Source organism: Dromaius novaehollandiae, chromosome 1 (assembly GCF_036370855.1).
Source record: "Dromaius novaehollandiae isolate bDroNov1 chromosome 1, bDroNov1.hap1, whole genome shotgun sequence".
In the NCBI taxonomy this organism is placed as follows: Eukaryota; Metazoa; Chordata; class Aves; order Casuariiformes; family Dromaiidae; genus Dromaius; species Dromaius novaehollandiae.
In genome coordinates this window covers 65,721,011-65,747,084 of record NC_088098.1, presented here as the reverse complement: position 1 = coordinate 65,747,084, position 26,074 = coordinate 65,721,011, and the positions used below count along the sequence as shown (strand labels likewise).

General features: G+C 46.6%; 1 protein-coding gene across 2 annotated transcripts; it reads left to right on the top strand.

Moving 5' to 3' along the window:
* Positions 1–528: 528 nt before the first annotated feature.
* On the top strand, positions 529–24,105 carry ADA2 (adenosine deaminase 2). Of its 2 annotated transcripts, XM_026117047.2 has the most exons (10): positions 529–702; positions 1,711–2,036; positions 4,910–5,135; positions 12,340–12,550; positions 15,652–15,779; positions 16,900–16,990; positions 17,306–17,414; positions 18,406–18,563; positions 19,443–19,645; positions 20,584–24,105. In XM_026117047.2, the coding sequence occupies exons 2-10, from the start codon at positions 1,724–1,726 to the stop codon at positions 20,690–20,692; spliced, it is 1,548 nt and encodes a 515-aa protein (XP_025972832.2). In that variant the 5' UTR covers positions 529–702; positions 1,711–1,723; the 3' UTR covers positions 20,693–24,105. The 2 variants fall into 2 exon arrangements, with proteins under 2 accessions (XP_025972832.2, XP_064371289.1); XM_064515219.1 differs by lacking the exon at positions 1,711–2,036.
* Positions 24,106–26,074: the final 1,969 nt, after the last annotated feature.

The window sequence follows — 26,074 nt, the reverse complement described above, 5'->3', positions numbered from 1 at the left end:
CGAATTCCTATTTTCTCAGATTAAAAAATGTTATTAAATAGAATTTGCAGTATTTTTGTTAAATTAAATGGCATTAAAAGCACAGTGCTCTACATGGGATTAGACTAGCCAATCTCAGACCTATTCCCACATTGGGAATGCCTAAGCATTTCTTTGAGAATATTTAAAAGCTGTGTAGGAGTATCAGGGCACGCAGGAGGGCTGCGGAGAACATGTCAGAGATTGCCTGTGAAGGGTTAAAGAATCGCAGCACTATAAGGCTCGAGGAGCAGGGTGTTTGTGGAAGTGACCCTGCTGCTTCGGCTCTCCCGTTTGCTGGGTCCCAGCAGTGCGGGAATCGCCTCCTGCCAAAGCAGGCGACAGGAACAGTTCTCCTCACCTGGGTGCTGGGCTTGCAGCCCCTTGCTTTCCTGCAGCTTCTTTCTCATAACCTCTCCTGCCTCCTCCTCCTCTTTATATATTCATGAAGCTGTAGGGACAGGGGAGGGAGGTATAAATAAAAGCTGAGCAAAACGAAACTCCAGTACAGGAAGGGGAACTTTGTGTGCTGGCTGGGCTGGCTTGTGCCTTGTTTGGCTCAGCCAGGACAGAGCCTGCCTGTTCAGCTCTGGCCGTGGCAGTTTCTGCTTACAAGAGAAAACTGTTTGCTGTTCTCTCCAGTTGCAGTTGGATGAGCTCTGGATGCAAGGAGAAAAATTAACAGTAAGTGAGTCAGTCTCACTAGGGCTGTCATAGTGCCTTTTAGGGAGGTTTTTCTCTCCAGGTTCAGAGTCAGGCCTGATGTGGTCTGCAAATAGATTTCTCCCCCAGCAAGTCTTCTTCTTGTGGGACCAACTGATGGGGCAGAGGCAGAGAGGGGTGGAGGAGCCTGACCGAAGCTGTGGCTGGAGAAGAGGCTAGAAGCAGAACGCATATCTGCAAGCGGGACGTAATATATAATTCACAGGGGACCATTTCAAAATGTTGAGTCTTTCTCCAGCCTGCTTTGGTCTGGTGGGATTGGTGTGGAGGGTCACTGAAGCCTGGTGTTGGAATACTGTATTGCAGCTGTGCTTTTCTGGGAAGGGCAGAGATCTCAGAGTTCACATGTGCCTGTCTTCTGTGATTTACATGCTCTTACTATTCCCATATTCTCCCTTCCTGTCCCATTCTTCTGGGATTGCAAGAAAGGGACATGCTCCTACTGCTAGAGAGGAAGCAGTGGGGTTGTCCAACTGTAAACTAAAGCCTCTGGTAGCTGGGATATACTGTGAGGATGTAGTAAAGTCTTTTGACTGTAGGAAGCCAGGATCCGCATAGCCTATGCACTCACAAAAGCACCTTCAAGTGCTTTGTCCCCTGCTTACCTCACTGGCCTCACAGCACGGCCCCGTCACCAGCACCCCTTATGCTGATGGGGGCTCCACCCTAGTTTTTAAGCCAGAGTCTCGACTTCACCAGTCCTCAATCCTAGGCCTGGACCTTCACCACATTGCAGGTCCATGTGATGTGCTACCAGCCTTACCCTGTGCAGCAGTCCTTCCTCCCCACAACCTTGTGGTGTGTCAAAAGCATCATGGGGAACACAAAATCCTTACCACAGTACCAAGTATCACATTAACCCACTACTTTTGCAGGATGGGCCAGCAGTTTAATGACTCAATGTGTCATTGCTAAGATGTCACTGTCTGACTTGTGCTTATACACTGATTTTTTCCCCCTCCCCCCCAGGTGCAGCTCTAAGATGAAGCCTCCATCTGGGCAAAGCATAAGGCTGCTATACCTTCTGCTGAATTTGGCTTCTCTCTGTCTTCCCATCCCACTCTGGAAGGACAGAGACTCCCTAATGCAGGAGGAGAAAGCCAGTCAGACAGGTGGTAATTTAGTGCTGGACAAACAGGAACAGCAGCTCAGTACAAAGCTTGTAAACCTCAAGAAGGAGGAGGTCGCTACAGCCATGAATACAGGACTGTTCCCTCCAAGCATGCACTTCTTTCAGGCCAAAAGCCTCATTGATCAGAGCACAGTGTTCAGCATCTTAAAGCGCATGCCAAAAGGTAGGCTCTGGCCTATGGGTTCCTGGTCCTATCCATCCTTCCCCTGTTATTGTCTATGCTAAAGCTGGGATAAAGTACAAGATGTGGCAAACCTTTGATCACAAGCAAACTTATAAGAGCTGTGAACAATGCTCACTGGATACCAGGGAGAGCCCTCTTGTTTAGCTTGGGGATGAGGGCAGACAAATAGGAAAAGGGGGATGGACTGGATGAATACAGGTTTCCAACAATGGCAGCACTTAGTATAACTTACAGTACAGCTCTTTCAGCCTTTCAGGTGTGGAAAAAGGGCAGAGGGATGAAAGAGAACAAGATGTCACAGGCATCCCTACTTGTTCAGCCTGTTGCAGCAAGGGTCTGTTTTCTACTCATTCCAGAGACACGCTGCTAACCATCCCTTAGCTCAGCTCTTAGCTGAGAATGCTGTATCCCCCAGTACACTTTTCTATGGCCAGTTATGTAGCAGATCTGCAAGCCTACTGGAAATCTAAAGGTACCAGAGGGGAAAAGTGTGACCTCTAACACTGCAAGCTTTTACTAGCTGAATGCAAGTCAAAGCCTGGGTTGATGTGACCTGTAGAATGTAATACAAAAAACGAATGTATTCTTTTGGTTAATCTTTCCTAATCAAGTTCTTTTCTGTCCATTTATGGGAGACCTCCACTTATAAGGCCAGGCATGTATCCTGTTGTCTTTTGTCAAGACACTGCTTCTCCCCAGTTGCTCAGCAAGCCACGTGCTAATGGGCTGCCATGCTCTACACCAGAAGTGGCATCCTTATACTCTGCAGCACGTGTATAGTTTTAAAGGCAATTGGAACAATTTAGGTTGTGTAACAGCATGAGATTGTCTGATACATTTAGCATATCCTATGCATCCTTTGTTGATCACCTGGAACACACCAGCCCTTGAAATCACAGCTCTCCAGGGTGCACTGGAGAGTGGGAGAGGATATCTTTAGCTATGCGGAAATTCAGGCCATCTAAGCTGGGTTTCAGGGAGGCAGACATCTCCATGTCTGAGCTGCTGACAGTTCAGTGGAGAGGCAAGATGTCAAGGCAGTTGCAGTAGGAAAACCTTGACTCCTAACTGACTGATTTCTCCCTATGCATCTTTAGTTTAATGAGGAAGTATTTGAACAAGGTGCCTTCTTTAACTAAAGAGACACTTGGTGAGAATTGTCAACACCCCTAGTACTCTGGATGATGCACTCACCTTTCCAGATGGTCCCTTTCAGGATGTAGTCCCATGGCCTTGCACACACAGCTCCTTGGCAACAGGCTGGTGACTAGCTTCAGCAGAGTCACAGGTCAGCTCCTGTGCATGAAGGCTTCTCATCTGCAAGGCTATGACACTAGTGCATGGATAAGAACTGTCTTACTCCCCTCCCAGTCTGATGGGGCTCCCTGGCTTGCAGCATCCTGACCAGTTACCGTAAGTGCTTGCGATGTCAGTGTGGCCATTAACTGTTCACCACAGAGTTGAGCAGTAAGGAATTTAAAGGCAACCCCCTCTTCCCCTCAAACAGGGTACCTTGGATACCCAGAGGGAAGCAGAGAAAACTTAACACTTTCCAGTCCAAGAGATATTAAAGTAGGTTCTCAGAGCCCTTGTAAGAACTGCAAGCTTTTTAGGGTTAAGAGCACATCCTTGTAATTGCTTGTGTAGATGAGGCCTCAATCTTGAGTAGAGCCCCTAGGAATTACTATCATTTCAAACACTACTGTAATAGCTATTGCTGCTCACATAGAGAAAAGGGTGGTACTATAAATGACAGGAGGCTCAGCTTTGGACAACTTTGGCCTGCTTTTACAGACACAGCCTGTTGCTCTAGTTCTGGTGAGAGCAGTAACTGCCGTTGCCCAGCAGCTTAACAGTCAGACCTTCTATAATGAAGGATTATCAACTGACTAGTCTTGATGCTTCAATTTGTTTAACATCACATGACACCCAGTCTTCTATTCCTGCTACTTGTTCTCCCTCCCTCAGCTATTTTGAATACGAGGTCTCCCCTAGACCAATAATATACATAGCTGTAAGACTTTAGCTGCTACTAGCACAGCATCTTCCATTTACAGAGGGAAAGTTTAGTTCAAGCAACAATGTCAGGAGTCTCTGCAAGAGGAGAGGTTTTGGCAGTACAAAAGGATGTGCTGAGCAAGGTGAGCATACAGAAGTTTCCTATGCTAGGAAGGCTCAGGGAGTTGCCAACATACTGCATGGTAACAGAGCTTCCGGAAGGCACATGGTGCTGGCCAGCAGCAGATGTACACTGTGAGTGAGCATGTATTTGATAAGGGGTAGAGGTGGATGTTACTTCTGCATCTGACTAATTGCCCAGTGCGTCATGATCTGGGATTTTGGTGTAGGCCAGAGTTTCCAAGAGATGAAAGAGGGACACAGGAGATGCAAAAACTGATGCTGGGATTCAAACAGCTTGGATACAGAGACTTGGTTCAAGTCTGCCTGGTAGCTAGCATGCCTTGTGAACGGCTGCTTACTGTGAAAGCTCCTCTTTAAATAAGTGGGGCCTGAGCCAGCTCACAAAGTCTGTCTGAAAGACCTTTAATAACTCAGAGCATTTTCCATTCCAGTGGAGAAGTAGAGCTCCCTACTGATTTCCTCCTTGCCTCTGCTCCCAGGGAGCTGTCATGCTCTGCCTGCCCTGTGTTTGATGTGGAGTGGGCCACATCCCCCAGCACAGAGAAGGCAGAGCAGCCGCTCAGTCTCACTGGCAGGAGAGGTCAGTCATGACTATCTAGAAGCATTTCCAGATGCCCCAGGATGAGCAAGCTCAAAGTGTTACCACGTTAAAGCTGTTTTCCTTCTCTTCAGCTGCCTTGTCTCACTAGAGCTGCTTTTCCTCTCACCAGGTGCTGTCTTACACCTGCACGACTATGCCATCCTGAGTGTGGACTGGCTGGTATACAATGCCACCTATATGCCCAACTGCTACATCTGCTTCACACGAACAGGCATGGTTCGGTTTAGGTTTTCCAAGCCTCACCCTCCTCATCCCATGCCAGCCCAGTGCTCCGAGTGGGTGCTGCTAGAGACATACCGGAAGCAGCTACCCAATGTGACTGAGTTTGACAGCAGGTGAGTGAACAGCAATTGCAAGCCTGCTGGTACTTCATAGTAGCACTGCATAGCTGGCAAGATTGTTCTGGTGCACCTTTCCCATCTGCTCGCTGCTCTGGAAGCAGGGTGCTTCATTTGAAGCTATATAGGCAGAACAAACAAATAATGATATAAGAACATGAAGGATGCAGCATTAAGTACACTGGAATCAGAGACTATCAGTATTAAAGTTTCTTATGCACCCTTGCTTTGGTCCTTTACACAGACAGGTTGAAGACAGTGCTTTGAGCAGTTTTATGCCACCTGCCCCCACCCTCCCTCAGCACCCATACTGGATGCTTCCAGCATAGGACAGGGCTGCATGGTGAAGGACCTTGCCTCCTCTATTGAGGTAACCAAAAAAATATGTAGCCAGTAAGGCAGAACATCACAGAACAGGAGGAAGTCAGGTAGCTAAGCAATTAGGCTCCCCCCCTACAGCAATAAAGTCATTTTTAAAGTCATTGCATTGCCTCAGGGCAGGAAGCTGGACAAACTACTTAAGTTAGTTATTGTAGTAACAAAAAAATGCAGAAGAACCCCCTCCCCCCATCCAAACAGCATCCTTACTTCCTGAGTGCTCACTTTGAAACCCAGCTGGGACTCACCGAGCTCAAGCACAGGGCACTCATTCCTGGTAGGAAGTTCAGGCACCAGAACTGCAGCTGAACCCCTGCCCCCAGAAGAGGGGCTAGGTCCCAAGCTGGGCACTGGGACATCAGAGCGAGCTCAGCCCAGAAGCCCTACGTGCAGGTCCCATGCCTAGCAGTACATTCCCCTCAATACCTGCCTGCTAGCAGAGCTTCCCTCCACACTGGCAGAGCCTCCTATAACTATCTAGCAGGTCTTACTTCAAACTGCTTTCCCCTCCCCAGCATCACCTACTCTTTTCTAGGAGGTCCCTTCTTTGGGGCTGGCAGCCTTTTATCAGGACCAGGTGTTTGCTGGTCGCCCAGCAGTCACCCAGCATTTAATTACTTACACGTGGGTGGGAAGAGCCTGTCTCTCCCTCTGGAGGGTGGTGACAGGAGGATGGAGCCCTATCTCCCTACCGAGGGGCCATTCGGCCTTTGACAAAGCCCTGCTGAAAAGGCCAGGAGGCAGCGTGTAGTTCTGTGTTGCATTTCGGGGGCTGGATGGCATGTGCTAAATAATGCATGAAGGCAGGCACTGAGTAATGAGGACAAAGAGAAATATTGAGTAGCAATTCATTCAGAGAGCACCGCTGTCCGCTGAGCTCAGGGAGGCTGGGGTCCTGCGGAAAAAAATAGTATGCGGTGTTAATGTAATTAAAGACGGTATTGTGGTGCTGACACACAAGGAGAAGGCTGGACTAAGGTCACGCGGTGAACCTAATTATGGCATTTCCTAAGTGAAACTTCTTGGCTTTTACTGTAGTGCTCCTTGGTGAGGTTGTGTGTATGCGTGCTTTTAAATAGAGACCATTTAACTCTCAGGGAGCTGGTACCCCCTCTTCATGGAGTCTGCCTGGGCTCTGTGCCCTGCAGATCTGGGAATCAGGTTGGGTTGGGCTAACAAGCTTCTAGATCATTGGGATGGCATTGCCTTCCCTTCCTCATAAATGCAAAGGGGACTTCTGCTTCTGGGTACGGCAGAGAGAGCTGACTCTCCCGGGCACCCACTGCTCCTTTGCAGATTCCTTTGGAGCCTGTTCCTTGGTAGATACCTATTTCAAGGATGCCAAAAAACATTCCTAAACCCTAGATCAGTACCCAGGGATTAGATCAAAATAGGCTGAGACCAAAGTCTGAGCACTTTCAGAATGGATGGAGAAGGTAGTGCCAGGCCCAGGGCTCCCCATCTTTTCTACACCAAGGCACAGCTGCCCTGATATGCGATGGAAGAGATAATATCCAGTGAGAAATCACTTATGTACTTCTAAAGAGAAAACTGGTTTCCCATTATTCCTTTCCATTTCAACTGGGAGTGATGAGGAGAGAAATACCATGGCACCAGCCCTCTTCAATCTCACCAAGAGACCCATAAATAATGTACGAGAGATTAGATTTTGAAATAGCTTCACTTCCTTAAGGCACAAGTAATCACACTGGGTATTTCAGAGCCTTCTTAGGAGCAACCCTTCATTGTATTTATTTTTAGTTGCATTTACATAGTGTGATGTCCCTTCCTGGCTGAGGCTAGGTGACATGACATCCTACAGAGGAAGGAGGGTGGAGATGTGCATGGCTTGATTCCCTATGGTCCTGTTTGGGTCCTGAGGCAATATCATCACGTTCCTCTTCTTTTGCAGTATTTATCAACAATGTCTACTAACTGCAAGTCAAAGCAGGACTCCATAGTTGTAGGTACTGTACAATACAGGACGCAGACCCTGCTACACAGGTCTCACCAAGGGTGGAAGGGGAAACTGAGGCAGAAACCAACAAAGTGGTTTTCCTCAGCAAATAAATGTCAGAGCCAAGTACAAAAACCTGGTTCTCTTGCATCCTGGTTGCGCACACTTATTTATTTGAGTATGTTGTATTTTGAATACTTGGAAGCTGCAAAGAAGTCATTGTACATAATGTACAGGCACATGAACAACAGCCACATTGAGACGCTTCCCCTCCTGTTTTGATCTAATCCCTGGGTACTAATCTAGGGGTTAGGAATGTTTTTTGGCTGTCTGGAAATAGGTCTCTAGCCAGGAATAGGCCCCAATCTGTTCTGCTTCTCAGTTTCTGGAAACTCTCCCAGTCTCTTGAACATGTGCATCCCAGGCTACCTCTTCCCTACACTCTTCTTTGCCCTTGAGCACTGACAAGCTGAGAGAAAGCAGATGTCAGAGGAATGAACGGATGGATAGTTGGGTGGTTTCAAGAAAGTATCAGGGGAATATGGCAGTAGGGAAGGGTTCTCATGCAAGATAGCGTGGCTCAGCAAATGTGAAGGGAACAATGAGACTGTTTTCCTAGAGGATGCACCTCCTTCACCTTACTGCATTCCTGATCACCAAGGGCAGAGGGAGTGAGATATGTACCATTTCATTTTTGTTGTTTGTATTTATTTTTCTATTTTTATGTGTGTGTGTGTTTACGCTGAAAGTAAGTCTTTTGTTTATTTGCCTCAAAAGAAGCTTTTATCATTCATATTCAAAACGCAAGTCCTACGGGCCAAGACCCTGGAGTATTCTGTTACTGCTAAACCTCCAAAATGACGCTGTCAAAAGAGTCAAGAGACTGTGGGCTCAGAGAAAGAGAAAGGAAGAGAATTTTGCTCTGACAGTTAAAAAGACTTCCTCACTTATTTACTTTACAATTAATCATGCTATAGGAGAGTGCCATGTTTTTCCTTGAGATGCAACATAATTGCCACCGTTAGTAAAGTGAGAGCTCACAATAACGGTGCTGTGAGATATTTAGGGAAACAGCATTGACATAACCTCCCCCCGGTAGCCCAAGGATTAAGGTTGTGCCCAGCAGTTCGGCTCCCGTGGCCCAGTGGAGCTCTCTATCATACGGATGAAGTCATCTGTGAGGGAGCTGACACAGAGGCCAGGCCTAGGCAGTGGAGAGAATTCCCCTGGGTGCTAACGGCTGCCCAGACCTCCAGCACCTTCCCCTTCACGTCCTCTGACTCGCCCTAGCCAACAGAAAAATAGGGCAGGATGTACATTACAAAAAAAAAAAAAAAAATCCACTACAGAAACAAAACACTCTACTCCCTCCACAAGTCTCCCCTTGGGGAGAAGAAGAGAGAAAGAGAGAGAACGAATGAACCACATGTGACAGATGTTAGTCACACTATTTAATGCACCACTAGAAGACATTCAGATACTATGGTGAGGAGAGTGGTATAATTACCCATGTAGAATAGAAAAGAAGCAGGAAAAAAAACACCTTTAAAAAACAGGAAAAAGCAACCTTTCACTCTGGCATTGTATAGCACAAGGAAACAAAGAAGTTAGAAAAAAAAAACCCAGGAAAAAAAGAAAGCAAAAACATGGTCGAAAATAAATAATCCTTAGCTGGTCATTCTAGTTGTGCCCCTTTGGGCATATGCATTGCAATAACATTGTTCACTGCATATATGATATGACATGGAAAGCTATTTGTAGTCTGCACCTGATCACTGAGTAAGTTCCATTCCAGACAATAAGCAAAAATATATTTATGAAGCTTTGCTTCATCTGCATCAACTACTCCTGGTACAAAATTATCAGCTTGGACCCTTAAGAGATTATTCTGTTATCAAGCATGGATCACTGTTACCTAATAAATCCTCACAGTTCTAAGGATCAATAATCAGTCTCAAAGGAAAGGGGATTATAAAAAACATTATATGATTTATGTGCTTTTACTAGCAGGGTGGTGTGGGGATTTATTGCTGTATCTAGCCCAAGAGCACAGGCTAAGTAAACAACCCCAAGTTTGCCCAGCTAGATTTAAAAATAAGGAGCGGAGCACTGAGTGCTCTTTGTTGAGGGAGCCTGTTCTCATGGACAATGGGGAAAAATAGTTGGATCCCAAGTAACTGTTGGACCTTATTTAAAATGACGCTCTACATGGTGGCAAGAATAGGCTTGTGAGGTCTTTTGATCCACGTGGAGGTTTTTCCCACAGTGTTTCCAGTGCTAAAGGGAGAAACGCCCTGGTCGCCCTGCCGCACCAGGCTGGCGATCTGTGCTGCTGTGCGGGGACTGCGAGGAGCCCCTGCGGCCGGGCCCATGCAGGAGCGTGGGAGCAAGGCCAGGCAAGGAAGGGAGCAGAAAAGTTGGTTTGAACGGGACCGCTGTGCGTGTTTTCCCAGAGGCTTGGCTGCATAGCCCAAGCTCTTCCCACACAAAATCTTCTCTCCCCTCCCTGCAGAGCTGGCGCACACCCGCTCCGCTTGAGGCCAATCTCCTACTGCGCTCTGTCAGTCAGATAAGCTCTTTAAAGATGCCCCTGGCTCTTGCATTCCTGGTTTCTAGGGTGATGCTACAATGTCACTCCTCAGTGCTCCCCCGAACATGTCTGAAATGCCAAACGCCACTGCAGGCCGCAGTACAAAATGCTACACATGTGCCTCCCTGGTTATGGTTCAGTTCCTTTCCATTTTGTTGCATTGTTTACTGAATAGTATCTGGGGTTGCCCAGTGTTGTGTGATAATGGACCGAAAGGCCCTATTGTAATATGCAAGAGGGCAGAGCTAAAGTTGCTGTGGAAACCTTAACTCTGAATTTCCTGACTGTTGTGCATTTAAAAATCTCATCCTTAATGTGGTACAAATGTCTCTGCTTATATACAGTTTAGTCTCTAAAATTGTTCCTAGCAAACAAATTAACAGAGCAAAGAAGAAATGAAACTACAACCACTGGAAGAGGATCCCTGGAGAGCCAAAGAGCAGCCAGCACACAGATGCTGAGGGAACAGCTCCGTTTTATGCTCTGAACAGAGGGACTCCAAAGGGGTGTCTCTACCCAGGATGTCTTAGTTTATAAGTTTGGACCAGATCACACTTTAGATCTGTAGGAGGGAGATCTTTAATTCTATCCATGGAAGCCTCTTGGAACGAGATAATACGAGCACAAATCAAACCCACATCACCTATATAACAGAGCACTGTGGTAGGATGAAGGGCAAGACATCAAATATGAAACATTGTTAAAGATCAGTAGCAGTTATCAAAGGGAAACCATATACTTGGATGAAAGATGAAGCATGGCCGAAGGTATTTCTATCTGAACCTGCATAGCCTCTGAGACTAGATAAACATCAGGCCTACTAGGATCGGTAAGACCATGAGCCTCAAGCACCCTTCTGTGTAACTAACTCTGATGGCTTTAGTTTGTCCACCCAGGAATGAAGTTAATCGCTCCCTGTATTGCCATTTAGACTTTGCCCTCCAGCCTGAGAAATTTCTTATAAAATCTTTTTCAGGTGGCCAGCTGAAAAAGTGAGAAGACCTATGGCCAGAGGAAAAGTTTCACACAGAATGAAAGCCATAAGTTTTCCCACAGGCAGACTTTCACACTGTCCTAAATGCAAACACTCATCTACAGCTACACCCACAACTCAACAATAATGCAATTACTGGTTCCCTCAAGTTCTACTTGATAAAACAACCTACTGCCTCTCTAGATTTCTTAAAGAGGCTTATATTCCAGCAGAGTCTATGAAGGAAATAAATACATTGCAATCCCAGTAAGAGAAAGGCAGGACCCACAATTCTTATCAGTTGTTTCCCAGCAGACAAATCTGAAAAAGTTATCAGTACGGCACAAGCTTTCATTTAATAGGCAGGGTTGCAGCTTTGTTTCGCTAGGGGGAAAAAGGATTTCTGATTCACAGTCATTTTGCCTCTGCTTATTTTAGATGACACATTTTGATGACACAAAAGTACCAGGGCAAGTTACAGGTTTAGTAAGCAGGCTGGTGGTGACCCAGTACTCTGGTGTCTCCTGGAGACTCTACCTGCTTTTAAGTGGTAAACAGAGGTGCTGATGTGATAACTTTCTGCATGCATTTAAAATGTTTGGGAAAAGATATTGTCTGCAGGAGTAAGGTATTAGGTTATTCTTGGGTTAAGAATCCTCCTGGGTAGCAGAGTGCAATTCTTATGGTATAAAGTCCTCATACTTGCTTTTGTAACTTATATTAATCTTTGAGTTTTTGCTCTCAAAAAAGAAGAGGCGGGTACTTTGCACATCTAGTCCTAAGTTGCATGGAGCTTAATGTGTAAACTATGACTTTTTACCTGTCAGAGGGCACAGCTATTAGCTGTACCAACCATTAAAAATAAATGTATTAGAATATACAATATTAAAGTAAATATAGAGTAAATATAGGTGGTAGAAAACCTATCTGAATGCTTCATAGTTGTACCAGTTGTATAATACACCTGCTTGTATAATAGCGCCAACAGGTTCCAAGTTATGTATTGAGCCCCCGTTGCGGTAGGATTTGCTTTTCACCTCTTCTTGGTCCTCCCCAACATGTATGCCTTCTTCAGCACAGTTGGGCAGTGCTGCCTTACTTCATCTGAGAGGATATGGATGGGAGACTGTCGTTTCTGCAAAGCTTGGTCTCTGATAATAAAACTCACACCTATCTTGGAGAAATCCTATTTCCTCCTGTAGAAGTCACCCGAGTTGCCAGCTGGTGGCTTTTTGGGTACTGAAAGTCAGTTGACTTGTTTGTTCTTTTTGATTCTTCCTCTTTCCTTCACCCTTTTCTGTAGCTTGCTGAGAAACTTGACCCTGGTGACGGATGCCCCTAAGCTGGCCTACCCTTCTGAGACTTACATTTGGAGAAGATTTGAAGAAGCCTTTCGCATTGCCTCTGGTCTTATCTGCTATGCACCTGTGTTCAAGGCCTATTTCTACCAGGGGCTGCTGGAACTCTATGAGGATAACATACAGTATGTCGAGATAAGAGCTCTTCTGCCTGCGGTACATATGTTTTGGCTTCTCTAGTACTCTTTTAAATCCTTGTTTCTCCATAACTTTTCTCAAGCCCTATCTTGAATTTAGTTTTTGGATGTTTGCGTACCTGGCCTTGTAAGGATGCTGGAAAAGCTTTCTCATATTCAAAGGTCTTTGCTGGAGATTTGCATACTCAGGGGCTTGAAAATGAGAGGTACTTTGTTCTTAATGATTAAGGAAGATACCTACTGTGGCAACACTGCAAAACCTTGTTGTAGACTCTGAACTGGAACTGTGTATAATATTCCTGGTTGGGAAGATATTTAGGATTTGTCTGCACCAGAATCACCTGTTCTGCTGTAGCTATTCTGGAATAATATCCCATCTTTTAATATTTACATTATATTAAATCTACAGCTTATTTCAGAATGACTTCTCTGAATAGACTAGAATACTAACTGGCAAAGCACTGTCTTCCAGAGAGTGCAGACAGCCTAAAATGTTAGCTCTGTGACGTATGAACTGCTCCTTTCATTGCCATTAACACTAAAATCTGCTGGTAGTAATTTGGACATTTCTCCCTGCATATCACCTAGAGCCAGCGAGACTATCCTACAATCCCACACTGCCTCTGACACCATCCCAAGTGCCAGCAGACTCCACTCCCATCTTATAGCTACGACAATTGCCACTTCTCTGTGACAGTTTCTACATTGCAGGCATACATTTTCCATACAGTCCTCCACAACGAACTCAAAGCAGGAGATTGTGGGGGTGGGAGCTTTGCAAGAGAGGCAAATTCCTTATCAAAATAAACAAACTGGGGCCATCACTCCTAATTACACCATTCGTTTCCATGTTCTAAACAATCCATTAAAACAGGAATGAAATTGCTACACGACGTCCATTTGGCAGCACCCAAGGGACACGGCAGCTGAGCGCCTTGTGTTGGAAGGCAGGTCGCGGCTCACTGTGGGGAACACAGCATCCAGAGGACAGAGCAGCCATGCTAATGTCTCACCGTTAGTCTGACTCCAGAACATGTCTGTCAGCAACTTACTTAAATCATTGTCCTTGTGTGAAATGGCTGGCAGGCTCAGGCCAGCTGCAGATGACTGTCTGCAACCCAGCAACCATCGGTGCTGCCGGGGAGTCCTCCAGAGCCACGCCATCGGCAGGCAGGCAGGCACTGTTGCAAATTTGGAGGCTGAGCTAGCTTTGTCAGTGCCTCTACATCAACAGCTGGGGAGCGGGCTGCCTAACCTTGCCCTGTTGTGGCTCAGGCTGGCCCCACGGAGAAACAGGGCTGTGGTGCTCAGGGCTGTGGGCTGGCACGCTTTATCATGCCTGAAATGAGAATGGTGTATTAAGGAAAAAAAAGAAAAAGGAGGGGAAGAAAACCACAGAGCTTATATGCATCTTACTTTGTTGGAAGCTGGTCACAAGCCAGTTCTCCTGAACCAGCTCGGTCACCATCTGTCTTTGGGGTACCTGGAAAGAGCAAACAATAGCAATGTCAAAATTCCTGTGCTGTGAGACAGCGTGAGTGCTGGCATGCCCCCAGGTCACAGAGGTTTCTGGGCCAAGAATATCTGCGATGAAATGAGTGTGTGGGCCTGAATGGAAAATACCCTGCATTTACCGGCAGCCATTAGACATGGTTGTAATGTCTTCCAAAGGGAGGCTTGGCACAGGAGATTTGCTTCCTATCCAGGCCCTAATGCTGGCTCCAGGCATGGGAGGCTCCAGACCCCCGGGCTTGTTCGCACCTAGAGCTCAGCGTGCCACAAGGTATGCGCAGACAGGCTGCCTGCAGCCAGGGTAGCACTGCAAGGGCTCTGAGGCACTCAGGGCTCCTGGCCTTTGTGAGCGGTGCAGGCAGGGAAAAGCCGATCAGGCCAAACTGGAGATGAGAGGGAAGAAAAACACTTCAGCATAAAAGTCAAGGTGAGCAGGATGTGATGGGAACGGTGAGATACCTGTGCACCTAGACATCCTCTACAAGGCTTGGGTAGTGGCACTGGCACTCCAAAAAAGCTGGCCTTGCAGCAAAGCTTGCTGGAAGCGGTCACTGAAGACAAGTAAATGAAAGTCAGGATTTAGTGGGAAATGGCAAACATGGAACCCCCCCCCCCCCCCAAACCCAGCTGTGTTTGCAAATTCAGCTGTGTAAAGTCTCAGATTCCTGTGAGCTGCAGTAGTGGAAAATTTCCTTTGATAATCTGCAACCACCCCGTGGCTGCTGGTGCCTACGAGGGGAACGCCACATGGGGCACAGGGGCTTAGTGACTGCAGTGAATGCAAGGGAGCAGCACCAGCGGGAAAATAAGAAGGTGGAGTGAACCAGTTTATGAATGGAGGAGAAGAGAAGACTGAAAGAGAAAAGAAAGGAAAGAAGGAAAAGAAGAGAATGGATTGAGTGATTTCAACCTCCATTGGTTATAAGCTCCAGGCAGTGCCTTTGAGGATTAGTAGCAATTGGGGCATGTAGGGTCCACACTCCTGCTGAAATCAGGCCAAAAGCCCTGTGCATAGCCCTAGTAGTAAGGAACTCGCAAAGTAAGTTGATGAGACAGAGCATGCAAAAAGGATTATTTTTCCCAGTCTGCAGCCAGAGAACTGGGAAGCTGTGGACGGATTAAATGACCTACTCAAGGTCACGGAGCAAACCCTAGGCAGAGGGGAGCTGAAGTCCAGCCCAGCTGGTAGCTTATGAAGCCCAGCCCTTGCATGCTTTGGACCTGCCTTTGCTGCCAGACTGCCACCGCAAGGCACAGAGTATGTATGATCAGCCAGACGGCTGGACAAATGCTCCAGCATTTGATACATACATGAGTCAGAGGTCATGGTCTCCTCAGGATACCCAAGGGCACTGCTTGCCATGTCCAAACATGGAGAAACTTGTTTCTTGTATCATATAGTAGGGAGAAAGACTGCTCCTCAGGTCTTGCCAGCCAGTAAAGGCTTCAAAAAGAAAATATTCTGAAGTTTTAACTGCTTTTTTTCTGCCCTGTTGCCAGGACTGCAGCAGATTGCTTCTCTGAGAGTTTTCTTCAGTTCATTTCTCCCTCCCTCTAACAAAACACTGTTCCTAACTCCTCTTTGCCATGTACTTCTTCATCCTACAGGTGTACGAACTGGATGGCACTCGACACAATAAGTCCTGGTCCATGGCAACGTATCGGGAAGTAACCAAGCAATTTGTGAAAGACCACCCTGACTTTGTTGGAGCAAAGATTATATTTACAGCACACAGGTAGAGGCTGAGCATGGCTAAGAGCGACGGGGCATAACTGGCTATGTTACAGTGGAGGCAGCGGTGGGGAGGAGAGTGGCCTGGGCAGCGTGAGGAGAAGCAATGCTTTCTGAGTGATAGGCTGGAAGTGCTACAGTTTGTTAGCAATGCCTGCCTGGGTTGTCAGACCTCAGGTACTGACTCTTGAAGCATTTCCTGGCACTCATAGGAGGCTGAGGATGAGAAATCATCTCTACAAGCCTGTGTACGTGCAGAACAACCAGGTTTAGCTAATGGTGAGTGCCTGAAGAGGCAAGTGTCTGTGAGTGCCTGGGCGCAGGAATGAGCAAGGGGAAGGCTGCTTGTGTGTGTACATGTCCAAGCTGCGTGTCCTCTCCTCCTGTGCCTGGACATACTCTCCCCCTCTGGAAGTTGAAGCAGCAACGGAAGTGCCTGAGTTTGGGCACTCTGTATTGCAAAGGTCCTTGTGGGACCCTGCAAATCCTATTCTCCGGGCAGCCTTTGTATGGTATGTTCATGCTGCTGTTTGCAGGCAGACACAAGGCTGTTCTCCAACTCAGCCAGATGCCATGAAGTCATGTGAGGTGATCCTGAGCAAATATAACATACCTCTCAGCAGCACTTACTTGCTCCGGCTCCGCATGACGTGGTTTCCAGTTCAGAGCTGGCTCGCCTCTGGCCAGCCTAGATATGGACAGAGCGAGCTTGTGTCTGTCTGCAAAATGCACTATGAAGTTCAATAGGGCTGGAAGAAACCTAACTTTAAAACTCTGTTTAAACTCAACTGTTCTCCCACCTCCCAGCAAAATAGTAGAGAGGGGAAAAAATATTTAAACATTTTCTTTTCATGCTGTTCTGTTCTCTACTTGGTATATGGGAAAGCCAGCGAATCTTAGACAAGCGTGCCTCACCTCAAGTGACTGTATAGTCTAGTATGCAGGGGTTTGCTTTCAAAATATCATTTTTCTACTGCTGTTACTCTGGAGACCCGAAGCTGGTTGCTGGTTGGGAGGACCTCGCATTTTGGAAATACCCCTGAGGGCCCCGGTTCACAATTCAAACCCAAAGGCAGGCCCATGGAAATGAGCCTCTGCACTGCTCTCTCTCTCTTGCTGTTTAGGATGCTGAATGTTTCCCAGATTAAAGATGCCATCGTCACTGCCATGGCACTCAGAGCCCGCTTCCCAGACTTCCTGGCAGGCTTCGACATGGTAACTATTTCTTCCATGACTTTGAATTAGCCTTCAGAGGTGCAATATAACTACTTGTATGTATGGCGTATACTTCATACCAGAGCCAGATCCTCTGCTGCTCTATTGAAATCACTGTAAATGAGTCAAAAATCCTCTAGCTAAGGATTTTGCTAAGGGTAGTTAACAAAAAGACCTGAAAAAATCAACTGCCTTCCCCCTAAAACATAACATTTTAATTTCAGTACAGTTGGCACCATGTAGTGATTTCTAGCTGTGAGTCCCACAGTCTTCCAGAACACATTCAAAAATATCTTCTCTTTCTCTCCTTCCCAGGTAGGCAATGAGGATGAAGGTCATTCTTTATGGGAGCTGAAGGATGCCCTGACCATCCCATATTCCCTGGGGGTCAACTTGCCATACTTTTTCCATGCTGGGGAGACTGGTAAGCATGAGGACCCAAGCCCCGCATTACTGCTTACAGAGGCAGGAAGCAAAGACCTGCAAAGCATAGAAGAAGCAAGCCTGGCTGTGTCAAGATGGGTGTATGTGTGCATGTATGCATGTGTTTGTGTGTATATAATCTGATTTCCCTGTGCTTCTCCCATATCAGTGTGCTGCTGAAGCATTCCTACATGCCAGCTCTTCTGCCTGCTCCCTGCTTTTAACTATAGGCTTCACATTGCTCAGCTTCTTTGCCCTACGTGTAACCTGGAGTCATGCAGCAGGAGGAATCATTGCTGGTAGGACTCAGCCATTACATCCTTAGAGCAGCATCCACCTCCCATCCACAGCAGCAGAATTCATCAGCCTTTATTTTACATTTTAAAATGAAGAAATGTCTGAGCTAGCTGCAAGTCTTAGCTAAATACTTACCAAAATAGCTGACTGTTGCCCTTCATTCCTGGGATAGTCTGCTTATTTGCAGTATGTTATTCAGCCTATATAGGTGGGATTTAACCTACCATGCAAGACAGTTGTGTCTAACTATTGCACTGTGCTTATTAAATGTTGACATCTCCAGAGATGTCTACATATGAACTAGTCACCCCAAGCTCCCTTTATAGTCATGAACAGTAACAGGCACTTCTGAGGTGAGTTTCATCTCATGCTAAAGCAGATGTCTAAAATAGGTCATACTCTAAAAATGATTACATCTCTCCCTTGACTATAAAGAGAGCTCAGGGTGATTAGCTTAGCTGTAAGGGTGATACAGTGCATGTCTAAAGTTAGGCAAGATGAATGAGTATCTCCAGGCTGGGCAATGTCCCAGGCAAATCTGTATCCTTGTTTGACTGCAAAAGCAAAGTTGGAACTTGGAGCATGAGAAACCCTCTCACACTGCAATTGATACCTTTATTAACAAAACCATCTAGCAGTTTTAGAACATATATTTCCTTATAGCACAGTAATGATTCTTATCTGTCTCTCCTCAGACTGGCAGGGCACCTCTATAGACAATAACGTGCTGGATGCTCTGCTACTGAATACCAGCCGGATTGGCCACGGACTCGCCCTTATTAAACACCCAGTAGCCAAAAATTTATCTCTGAAGAGGGATATTCCCATAGAAGTCTGTCCTATCTCCAACCAGGTATGTTGGTAAAAGCTTAGGTCTTAAGTCAGGGCTTGGGACACTGGAACTGCATTTACCATAGCAGCTAGGAATGGCAGGGAGCTGGAGGGCTCCATGGCAGCTACATTTTTTGCTGCACCCAGGTAGGCTAGGTTTTCTTTGCGCATTACACTGCAGCCTGCTGTGCAGACACATTTTGTTTATGTGTAAGGTGTGTGCCACCAGTCAGCTCAGAATCTTTTAAATCTCTATCCAGAGGGGCCTGGGAAGACAGTCTTCCCTGGTGAAGACAACAAGGTCCAGAGCCAGGGAGGTGCCTAGAGGCATAATGGAAAATACTTTAAAGGCAGGAGGGTCAGAGGTCAAGAAACTGAGATGGCACCTGCAAATCCTTTTGGTTTCACAAAATTCATAACTCTTTTGCAACACAGCTGCACGGCATGCATTGTCTGCTGGGCATAGCAGAAGAGCTGCTCTGGGGTGGAGATGTACCCTTGTGGGCTTTGAGGGAGACGACCCTGATACCGGCTCCTGATTCCCTGCGTTTAGTGTCATGGCAAATTTGTAAGCTACCAAAAGACAGTCCTTGAACCACTTGCATTCAAGTTATTATAAATAAGCAGAAGTTATTCAAACCACTGGCTTTGATTTAGATGATTAACTTGAGAAACCAATCTCCCTGTATAGTCAGTGGAGAAAGGTAAGCTCCTCCTGCAGCAGTTCAGAGCAGATGCCTAATACGCTCTGAATAGCCCTCTGGAAGCTCTTCCTCCCTGATAACTAGCAGCTGATACAGGCAGCTATAGGTATAGGTATGTGGTGTGATGGGTGCCATAATGCAACCATGGGTGCAGCAATAACCCGACTTGGTGTCGTCTCTCACCCTTCCCCACTGAGGTGCTGCTGTTAGTAGCTGACTTGCGGAGCCACCCTGCAGCCAGCCTCATGGCTGAAGGACACCCCGTTGTGATCAGCCCTGATGATCCCCCTATCTTTGGGGCAAAGGGTGTCTCCTATGACTTCTACGAGGTGTTCATGGCCATCGGAGGGGTGAATGCTGACTTGAGGACCCTAAAACAGCTTGCACTCAACTCTATAAAGTAAGTTCTTCACCTCTCTAGCCACAGTAATACTAAGCGGAATATCACCTTGCTCTCTGGAAACCCACCTTATTTGGGTTTTGGCCCCAGAGCCTCCTCCGCTACATGGACTGGGCTTCTGTTAATTCCAAGTCTGCTCTGTGCATCTTCTCCAAGAGCAGGACATGGAATCCCCAGAATCTCCTCTGTCCATGCCCTAGAGAGCCTTTCTCTAACCCAGTATCTCAGTTTATTCCCCTTTTCCATCCCGTGCGAAGTTACCTCTAGCACTTCATCCTAGGAAGGGGAGAAATGTTATGTTTTTATATCACTTGTCTATTTCTGCTTGAATTTGACTTGCTCTGGTGTTTGCCATGGCCCACTGGTAAATAAAGGAAAACGGTTTGCCAGCATGCAATTTGGGCGTGTTTAATCACTTTTTCTGTTTATCTAGACAGCACCGAATGTCCCAAGATAGTTTGGACATGGTGCCCAGTGTCTTCTGGCTCATTTCTAGAGTTTTGTCTGTTTGCCAAATCCCGTGCCAATCTTCATGTCAACCCCAAGCCCCCGCTTGGCTGGGAAGATGACAAATACTCTTATTTCGTACTGATTTGGACCAAGTCCAGGGACAATCTCAAAGCAACAGCAGGCCTGTCCCTTTTGCACTAGCCAGTGGGTGCTGGTCAGAGACCCCCCCCAGCTAACACAGGCCGAGGTGGTTTGTCCTTGCAGTGCAGGACTTGGTAGCTGTTGACATGGCTGTGATGCCTCTGGTCCCAGCATGAGCCCAGCCAGCATGAGCTCAGGGCTCCTTACACTGTGTTACTCTGTGCAGTGTAGGTAAGTCCTATAAGGGTTAATCTATTGCTGCTTCCTGCCTTTTCATTTTGGTCACTGATCTTGAAATAGCTGCCCCCTGCCCTCTTGTCTCATACTGACTTTTCTTCTCCTCACAGATACAGTGCCATGCTACCAGAAGAGAAAGCCAAGGCCAAAGAGGTCTGGCAGAAAAAATGGGACCAGTTCATAGCTGACCTCTCTGATAGCTTTTTGAGGGAGCTTTAGAAGGGAAGAGAGCCATCTCAGAAGGCAGTTGGCAAGTCAGAGTGAGCCAGGCTTACTGCTAACGCAGAGAGACAAAGAGAGCGCTTCTTCCATGGGGCTTGAGCAGACAAGGCTCTGAGTCTCACTTGAGAATGGATGATTTTCGTAAACTAGACTTAATGCTAAGAACAAGCTGCGGTACACTATGAAAGTCATTGACTGGAGGTAAAATGCAGTTGTGAGCCTTTATAACAGCAGCAACAACAAGAACAAAAAAATACGCTGCTCAAAATGACACAGTCAAAACAGTTAGAAATTGCCAGTGACTGAATCCTGACATCCTTGTTCAGGGAAAACATGGTTCCTAATTAGAGTTAGTGGGAGATGCCAACATGAGGATCTCTGAATTTTGCCTTATCATTACAAAACGCAGACCTTGTCCGGAAACAGCTAAGACAAACATCCAGCCATTTGGGCCACTGACCTTCAGGAGAGCAAGGACTGAAAATGACTCTTGTTATGTTTAACCCTGGGCCTGCTGCCAAAATAGCACTGCTAGGTCGAAGAACGAGTCATAGGTCTGACGTCTGCTATTTCAGGACTTACCAGTGCTGCAAACAAGTTGATGGAACTGTACAAATGCTCCCAGAACGTTTAAGCTTGGTCACACAGTGATCACAAAACCAAAAAGAAGTGCCTCGGTTGCTGACAGTTTTCTCAGGCAGAATCCTTTTCTGTCCTCTGGTCGCATGGAAACTAAAATGCTTTTCAGCTGAGAAAAAAAAAAACACCCTGGCTTCCCAGACCCAGCTTAATTAAAACTCTGATCCTGCACAAGGACATGTTAACACAGGCCTCTGCATTTATAGGAAGCTCCTTTTGATTTCAGGGGGTTCCACTGTGGGCCTGTGTTGCCTAAATCAGAGCAGACATGTGCCCTTATTCAGCCTATATCCGTATCAGACAGATCTTCACCTTGGTGGAGAGCCATTCTCATGCTTTGGATATCCAGTATTTTCACAGGGATCTTTGTAGTTACCAGTTCTTTGGCAGAAAAGTATTGCAGCAACTACACAATAAGTAGTGTTGAGACAAGCAGATTCCCTTGCTTAGCAACATCAGAAATATTGGGGAAAGAAATAGTTTCAGGATGACTGCTTTGTATAAGGGAGATTAAAAAAGAAATCTTAACCAGGGTGCTAAGCAAATCCAGTAAAATCTTTCAGCACAAATGCTGAAAGGCCATAAAACCCAGCTATGCAGCCAGCATCAGCTGGTGTCTCTCTGACTTCGGTGGAACCACACTGGTTTGCCTCAGCCGAGGTGGCTGCCATGGAGATTTTACACTTTTTCCCACTGAAAGATGTCTCGCTCCTCAGAGCCTACCTATGACTTGCTCCGTCTGTCACTGCCTGATCTGACCAGCTCAGGCTAATTGGCTCTCTCTACATTTTCTGCTAATTGTTCCGAGCTGCCTGGCTATAGTGTTTATTTCCACTGACCTCGAGTAAAACACCCAAGTGGGACAAAAGAATAGTTACTACAGAAGCTGATCAAGCTGCACAGCCTGTGTGGCCCCTGCATGCAAAGTATTAATTTGCCCACATTTCACAGGCTGCAAGTTTACATCTAGCTGTCTCAGGCAAAAACAAAACGAAAACACAGCAAACTGAAGGCATCTGGGTTGCAGAACACAAAGCAGCAGCAAAGCAAACCACAGAAAGCAAAAAGTGGGAACCCACTCACACATTTTGCTAATCAAGTGAGTTTAGCTCCTCACACCACTACCCCTTCCAGCTACAGCTACCTCCACTCCAGCTCTCTGCCCGCATGACCCACACCTTCCTCTGAAGGCCAGCAACCGCTCTTCACAGGTTAGCCCTTCACAGACCTTGATGCAGAGCTGGTAGTGGGATCAAGCTTTATACTGGAGGAGCCAAGAAGAAGCACCTCCTCCTCTGTGGGTGCAACATTCAGGGCTCAAAGTAAAATCCCCCAGGTTGCCAGTGCTTGCAGATTATAAATGCTGACTGAGGAAATGTCTTTTCTTTTATGCTGACGAGGAAAACTGCTGCAAATAGGTGGAACGACTGCTAATGAGTGACCTGAAGTCAAGTCCCTTGGAGCCCCCTGGTATTTCAGCTTGCAACGTGTCAGTGGAGGAAGATCTTTCATTTGCCATGAGCTGATTCTCCCTTAAGTGAGCCTCTTTGCTGCACGGTGAAGCTAATCATTAGAGACTCTGTGTGGGAGGAGCTGAGGTCCTTAACACAGGTTTACCCACCTCTATTCCCTTTCTACTTTAGTGGAAAGGTTTTAGCTCTCAGCATATTGACCTGTATACTTCCTTCACATGTTTTCTTGGGGGCTTGAACCACTGATGGCCTTTTGGTTACCTGTATTTCTCCCTCCTCACTACCTGCAAGCAGGGTTAGCTCTACTGGTTGCTGAACACCTGCTGAGACCAGCTTACCTGTTTTGTCCAGTTTGTTCTCACCCTCCTGTGAAGAGCCTCCTGTGCATTAGGTCATTAGCCTACTTTGCAACGGGAACCATGATGTGTTGTGGCCCGACGTCTGAAGCCCACCAGGGCAATGCTGCTCAGGACGATAGCAGAGCAGCCACTGGGGGGTGGAGTGGGGTGTTGAATTGGGCAGGTCTGAGGTGATCTTAAATTCCTCAAATGGAGCCCTCAGAAAGGTAAAGCATGGCCCTTACCGGCCTATGTTTGGATTTGTGACTAGTATTTCCTTTCTGCAGAAGAAATGCATCTTAGGGTTTGGTCTGGCAGCAGAAGCTTTCTCATCCAAATCACATATATTTAAATGTGAATTTGAATTGAATGGAGGCTCTTGACTCCGGTAGTACATCCTTCCCTCTGTCTCCTTGAACAGGTCATTGCCATGTATGATGACTGGGGCTTCCCAAGTGTCCTCTGGCAACAGATGAGCTTTTCCTCTTTTAGGGCCTTTGAGAGACAGATAGGAGTGGGGCTGGCCTGCTTTACTGCTGGGGTTCAACTGTTTTTTAGAGTGTGCCCTTTCTCAGAGAAAGGTATAAATTGCAAAACCTAGACTGAATCCCCACCCCTCTAACTCTAGTACAAAAAGGTAGGCATTCAGGCTGCACCGCAGCAGTTAGAAAAGATCAATCCATTCAGATATCTCTAAAGCTTAGGGGAAAATTGGCTATGGGGCTTGGCTGAGACTCAGCTCTTAGCACTTGCAGTAGCATTTAAAGGATTTTGCTGCCAGTCCATCTTCTTACTCTCAGTACTTTGGTTCCCTGCTCCCACTTGTAGTACAAATACATGATATATAATGCTCTCTTGTCTGTTTCCTTTAGAAGACATTATATATTTCAATCTCTAAACCTGTTTCCATTGTGGAGGGTTTTTTCTCCCTCTTTTGTTAAAAAGGACTGTGATACCTGTATTTTATGTGGTTTTATTTTTTCCTGGTATGTGCAGAGGGATGTTTCATGTCACTCAGGCTGGAGTACAATTATGAGGGAGTCTGCAGTGTCTTCACAGCACGATGCAAAGGGCAGTTTGATCCATGGGGCTAACGTGCTGTGGAGACAAACCTGAGCCACATGGCTCCGCACTGCACAGGTCTCCCAGCTCCCCCCCTTCCCCAGGCCACACTGTAGCTGCATCCAGCTCTGGCACATATCTTTGCACAGAGATAGCCCGACGGACGTGTTTTGCATGTGCTACCTCTCCTCCTGTTACAGTTGTGTACCATCTCTGTGGCAGCCACAGCATGGGAAAGCAGAAGGAACTACTGAAGGTCATTTTACATGCTTTTAGCATGAGCATAACAGGCAACAAGGTGAAAACAAACACTATGTGACCAGCCCATCCTTTGCAAAGCTACCAAGTGCTTTGTGGAGCATCAGTGAGCTACACGGTACAGCTTTAAGGGTCTTTGCCCCTAGTACTACTGGTGAGTATGAGAAGAAAGGGACAGCTAGAGAACCTGAAAACTTGAGATGAAGGAGGCATTTGGATGAGCAGGGTTGGAAGTAGCCACAAGGGTGGTAGGAGGTTGGGTAGCCTGCATTGAGCAGGACAGAGCTAATGGGGCCGAAACGGCCCGCCTTCACTATTGATCCAGTCTCAGGTGCAAGGAAGGAGAGTACAAAATCCACGGAAGTTTCTGTACCACTTATTCAAGCAGTCATATGGATACAGCAAGTCCTATACCTGGTATTTCCTCCATCAGTCTCTTCCTGTGGCCTCTTCAGGTTTGATTTTTTAAAGGGGAATTAGATAGAGCTTTGTCACAAATCTATTGGTGTTTTGTTGCACAGCAGCTTAGACTGCCTTTGGAGCACTTTAATAAATGAAATGTTCCTCCCAGTCACTTACTGGCAGGAAATGGCTGACCCAGCACTGGTGGTTGCTGTCAAAATTCATGCCAACAAAAGCAGGGAGAGAAGTAAAATAGTTGGTTGAAGAGGTACGTCCAAATGAGCAGCTGGATCTAAACTTCACGTGAGCCTCCATCACAACAGTGGGACTAAGCAGATTCCAGATCCTAAGCAAAGCAATCTATCTGGCCATAAAACACAGGGCTGTAGAGGTATTTTCCATTAGTTCCCACTGCTCAGCCTGCTTCAGTTTTTTGTCCTATAAGTCTCTGAATTAGTCTCTTCACAGGTAAAGGAAGGACATTTCTTTGGCCAGAAATGTGTAGCTCTAATTGGCCAACTACATAAGTCTGTTCTTTACAGCCTTGCAGCAGTTGCAATCATGGCGAGTGGCTAAAGTTGTTTCCTGTCCACTGAGGGAGGGACAGGCAGGTGAACGGTCTGGCTCTCAGTTCTACCAGCTTGTCATTTTTATCAGGCTGTGTCCTCCCCCTTGGTCATTACAGGATAAGAAAGGCATTTTCCTGTATTTTCTCAACCTTTAGCTTGTCCATCATTCCATGAGCAAGCTGCAGCAGAGAGAGAAACCAGAGGGGGAGGGTTGGTACAGGCCAGTAGAGCCTCTCTGCTAAGAAATGAGACTGAAGGTATTGCTGCTTTCGAGGGGGGATGTTAGAAGGTCAAGAAGGGGGGGGGGGCAGTGATGACAGGGCGAAGAGTCCAGGGAAAACACAGCTGCAAAGTTTACATAGGAACCCACAGGAGAAGGCTACGGGCGACTGCCTGCTTTGCTTGTGTTTAAAGCCAGCTATGAAAGGCGGGGAAAAAAGCATTCAAGTACTGTATAAATGGAAGAAGAGTCTCCTGCGGGCTGATGTAAGAGGGGTCAAACGAACATCTCTGGTGCACTGGGGGCATTATGGGATATGGCTATTACCAGATGTGCATGTAGAAGAAATCGTAAGGCCCATCTCTTAACAGGCAAAACAAGAACCTTCTAGTAGAGTTGGTGAGAAAGTCTCAACTCTT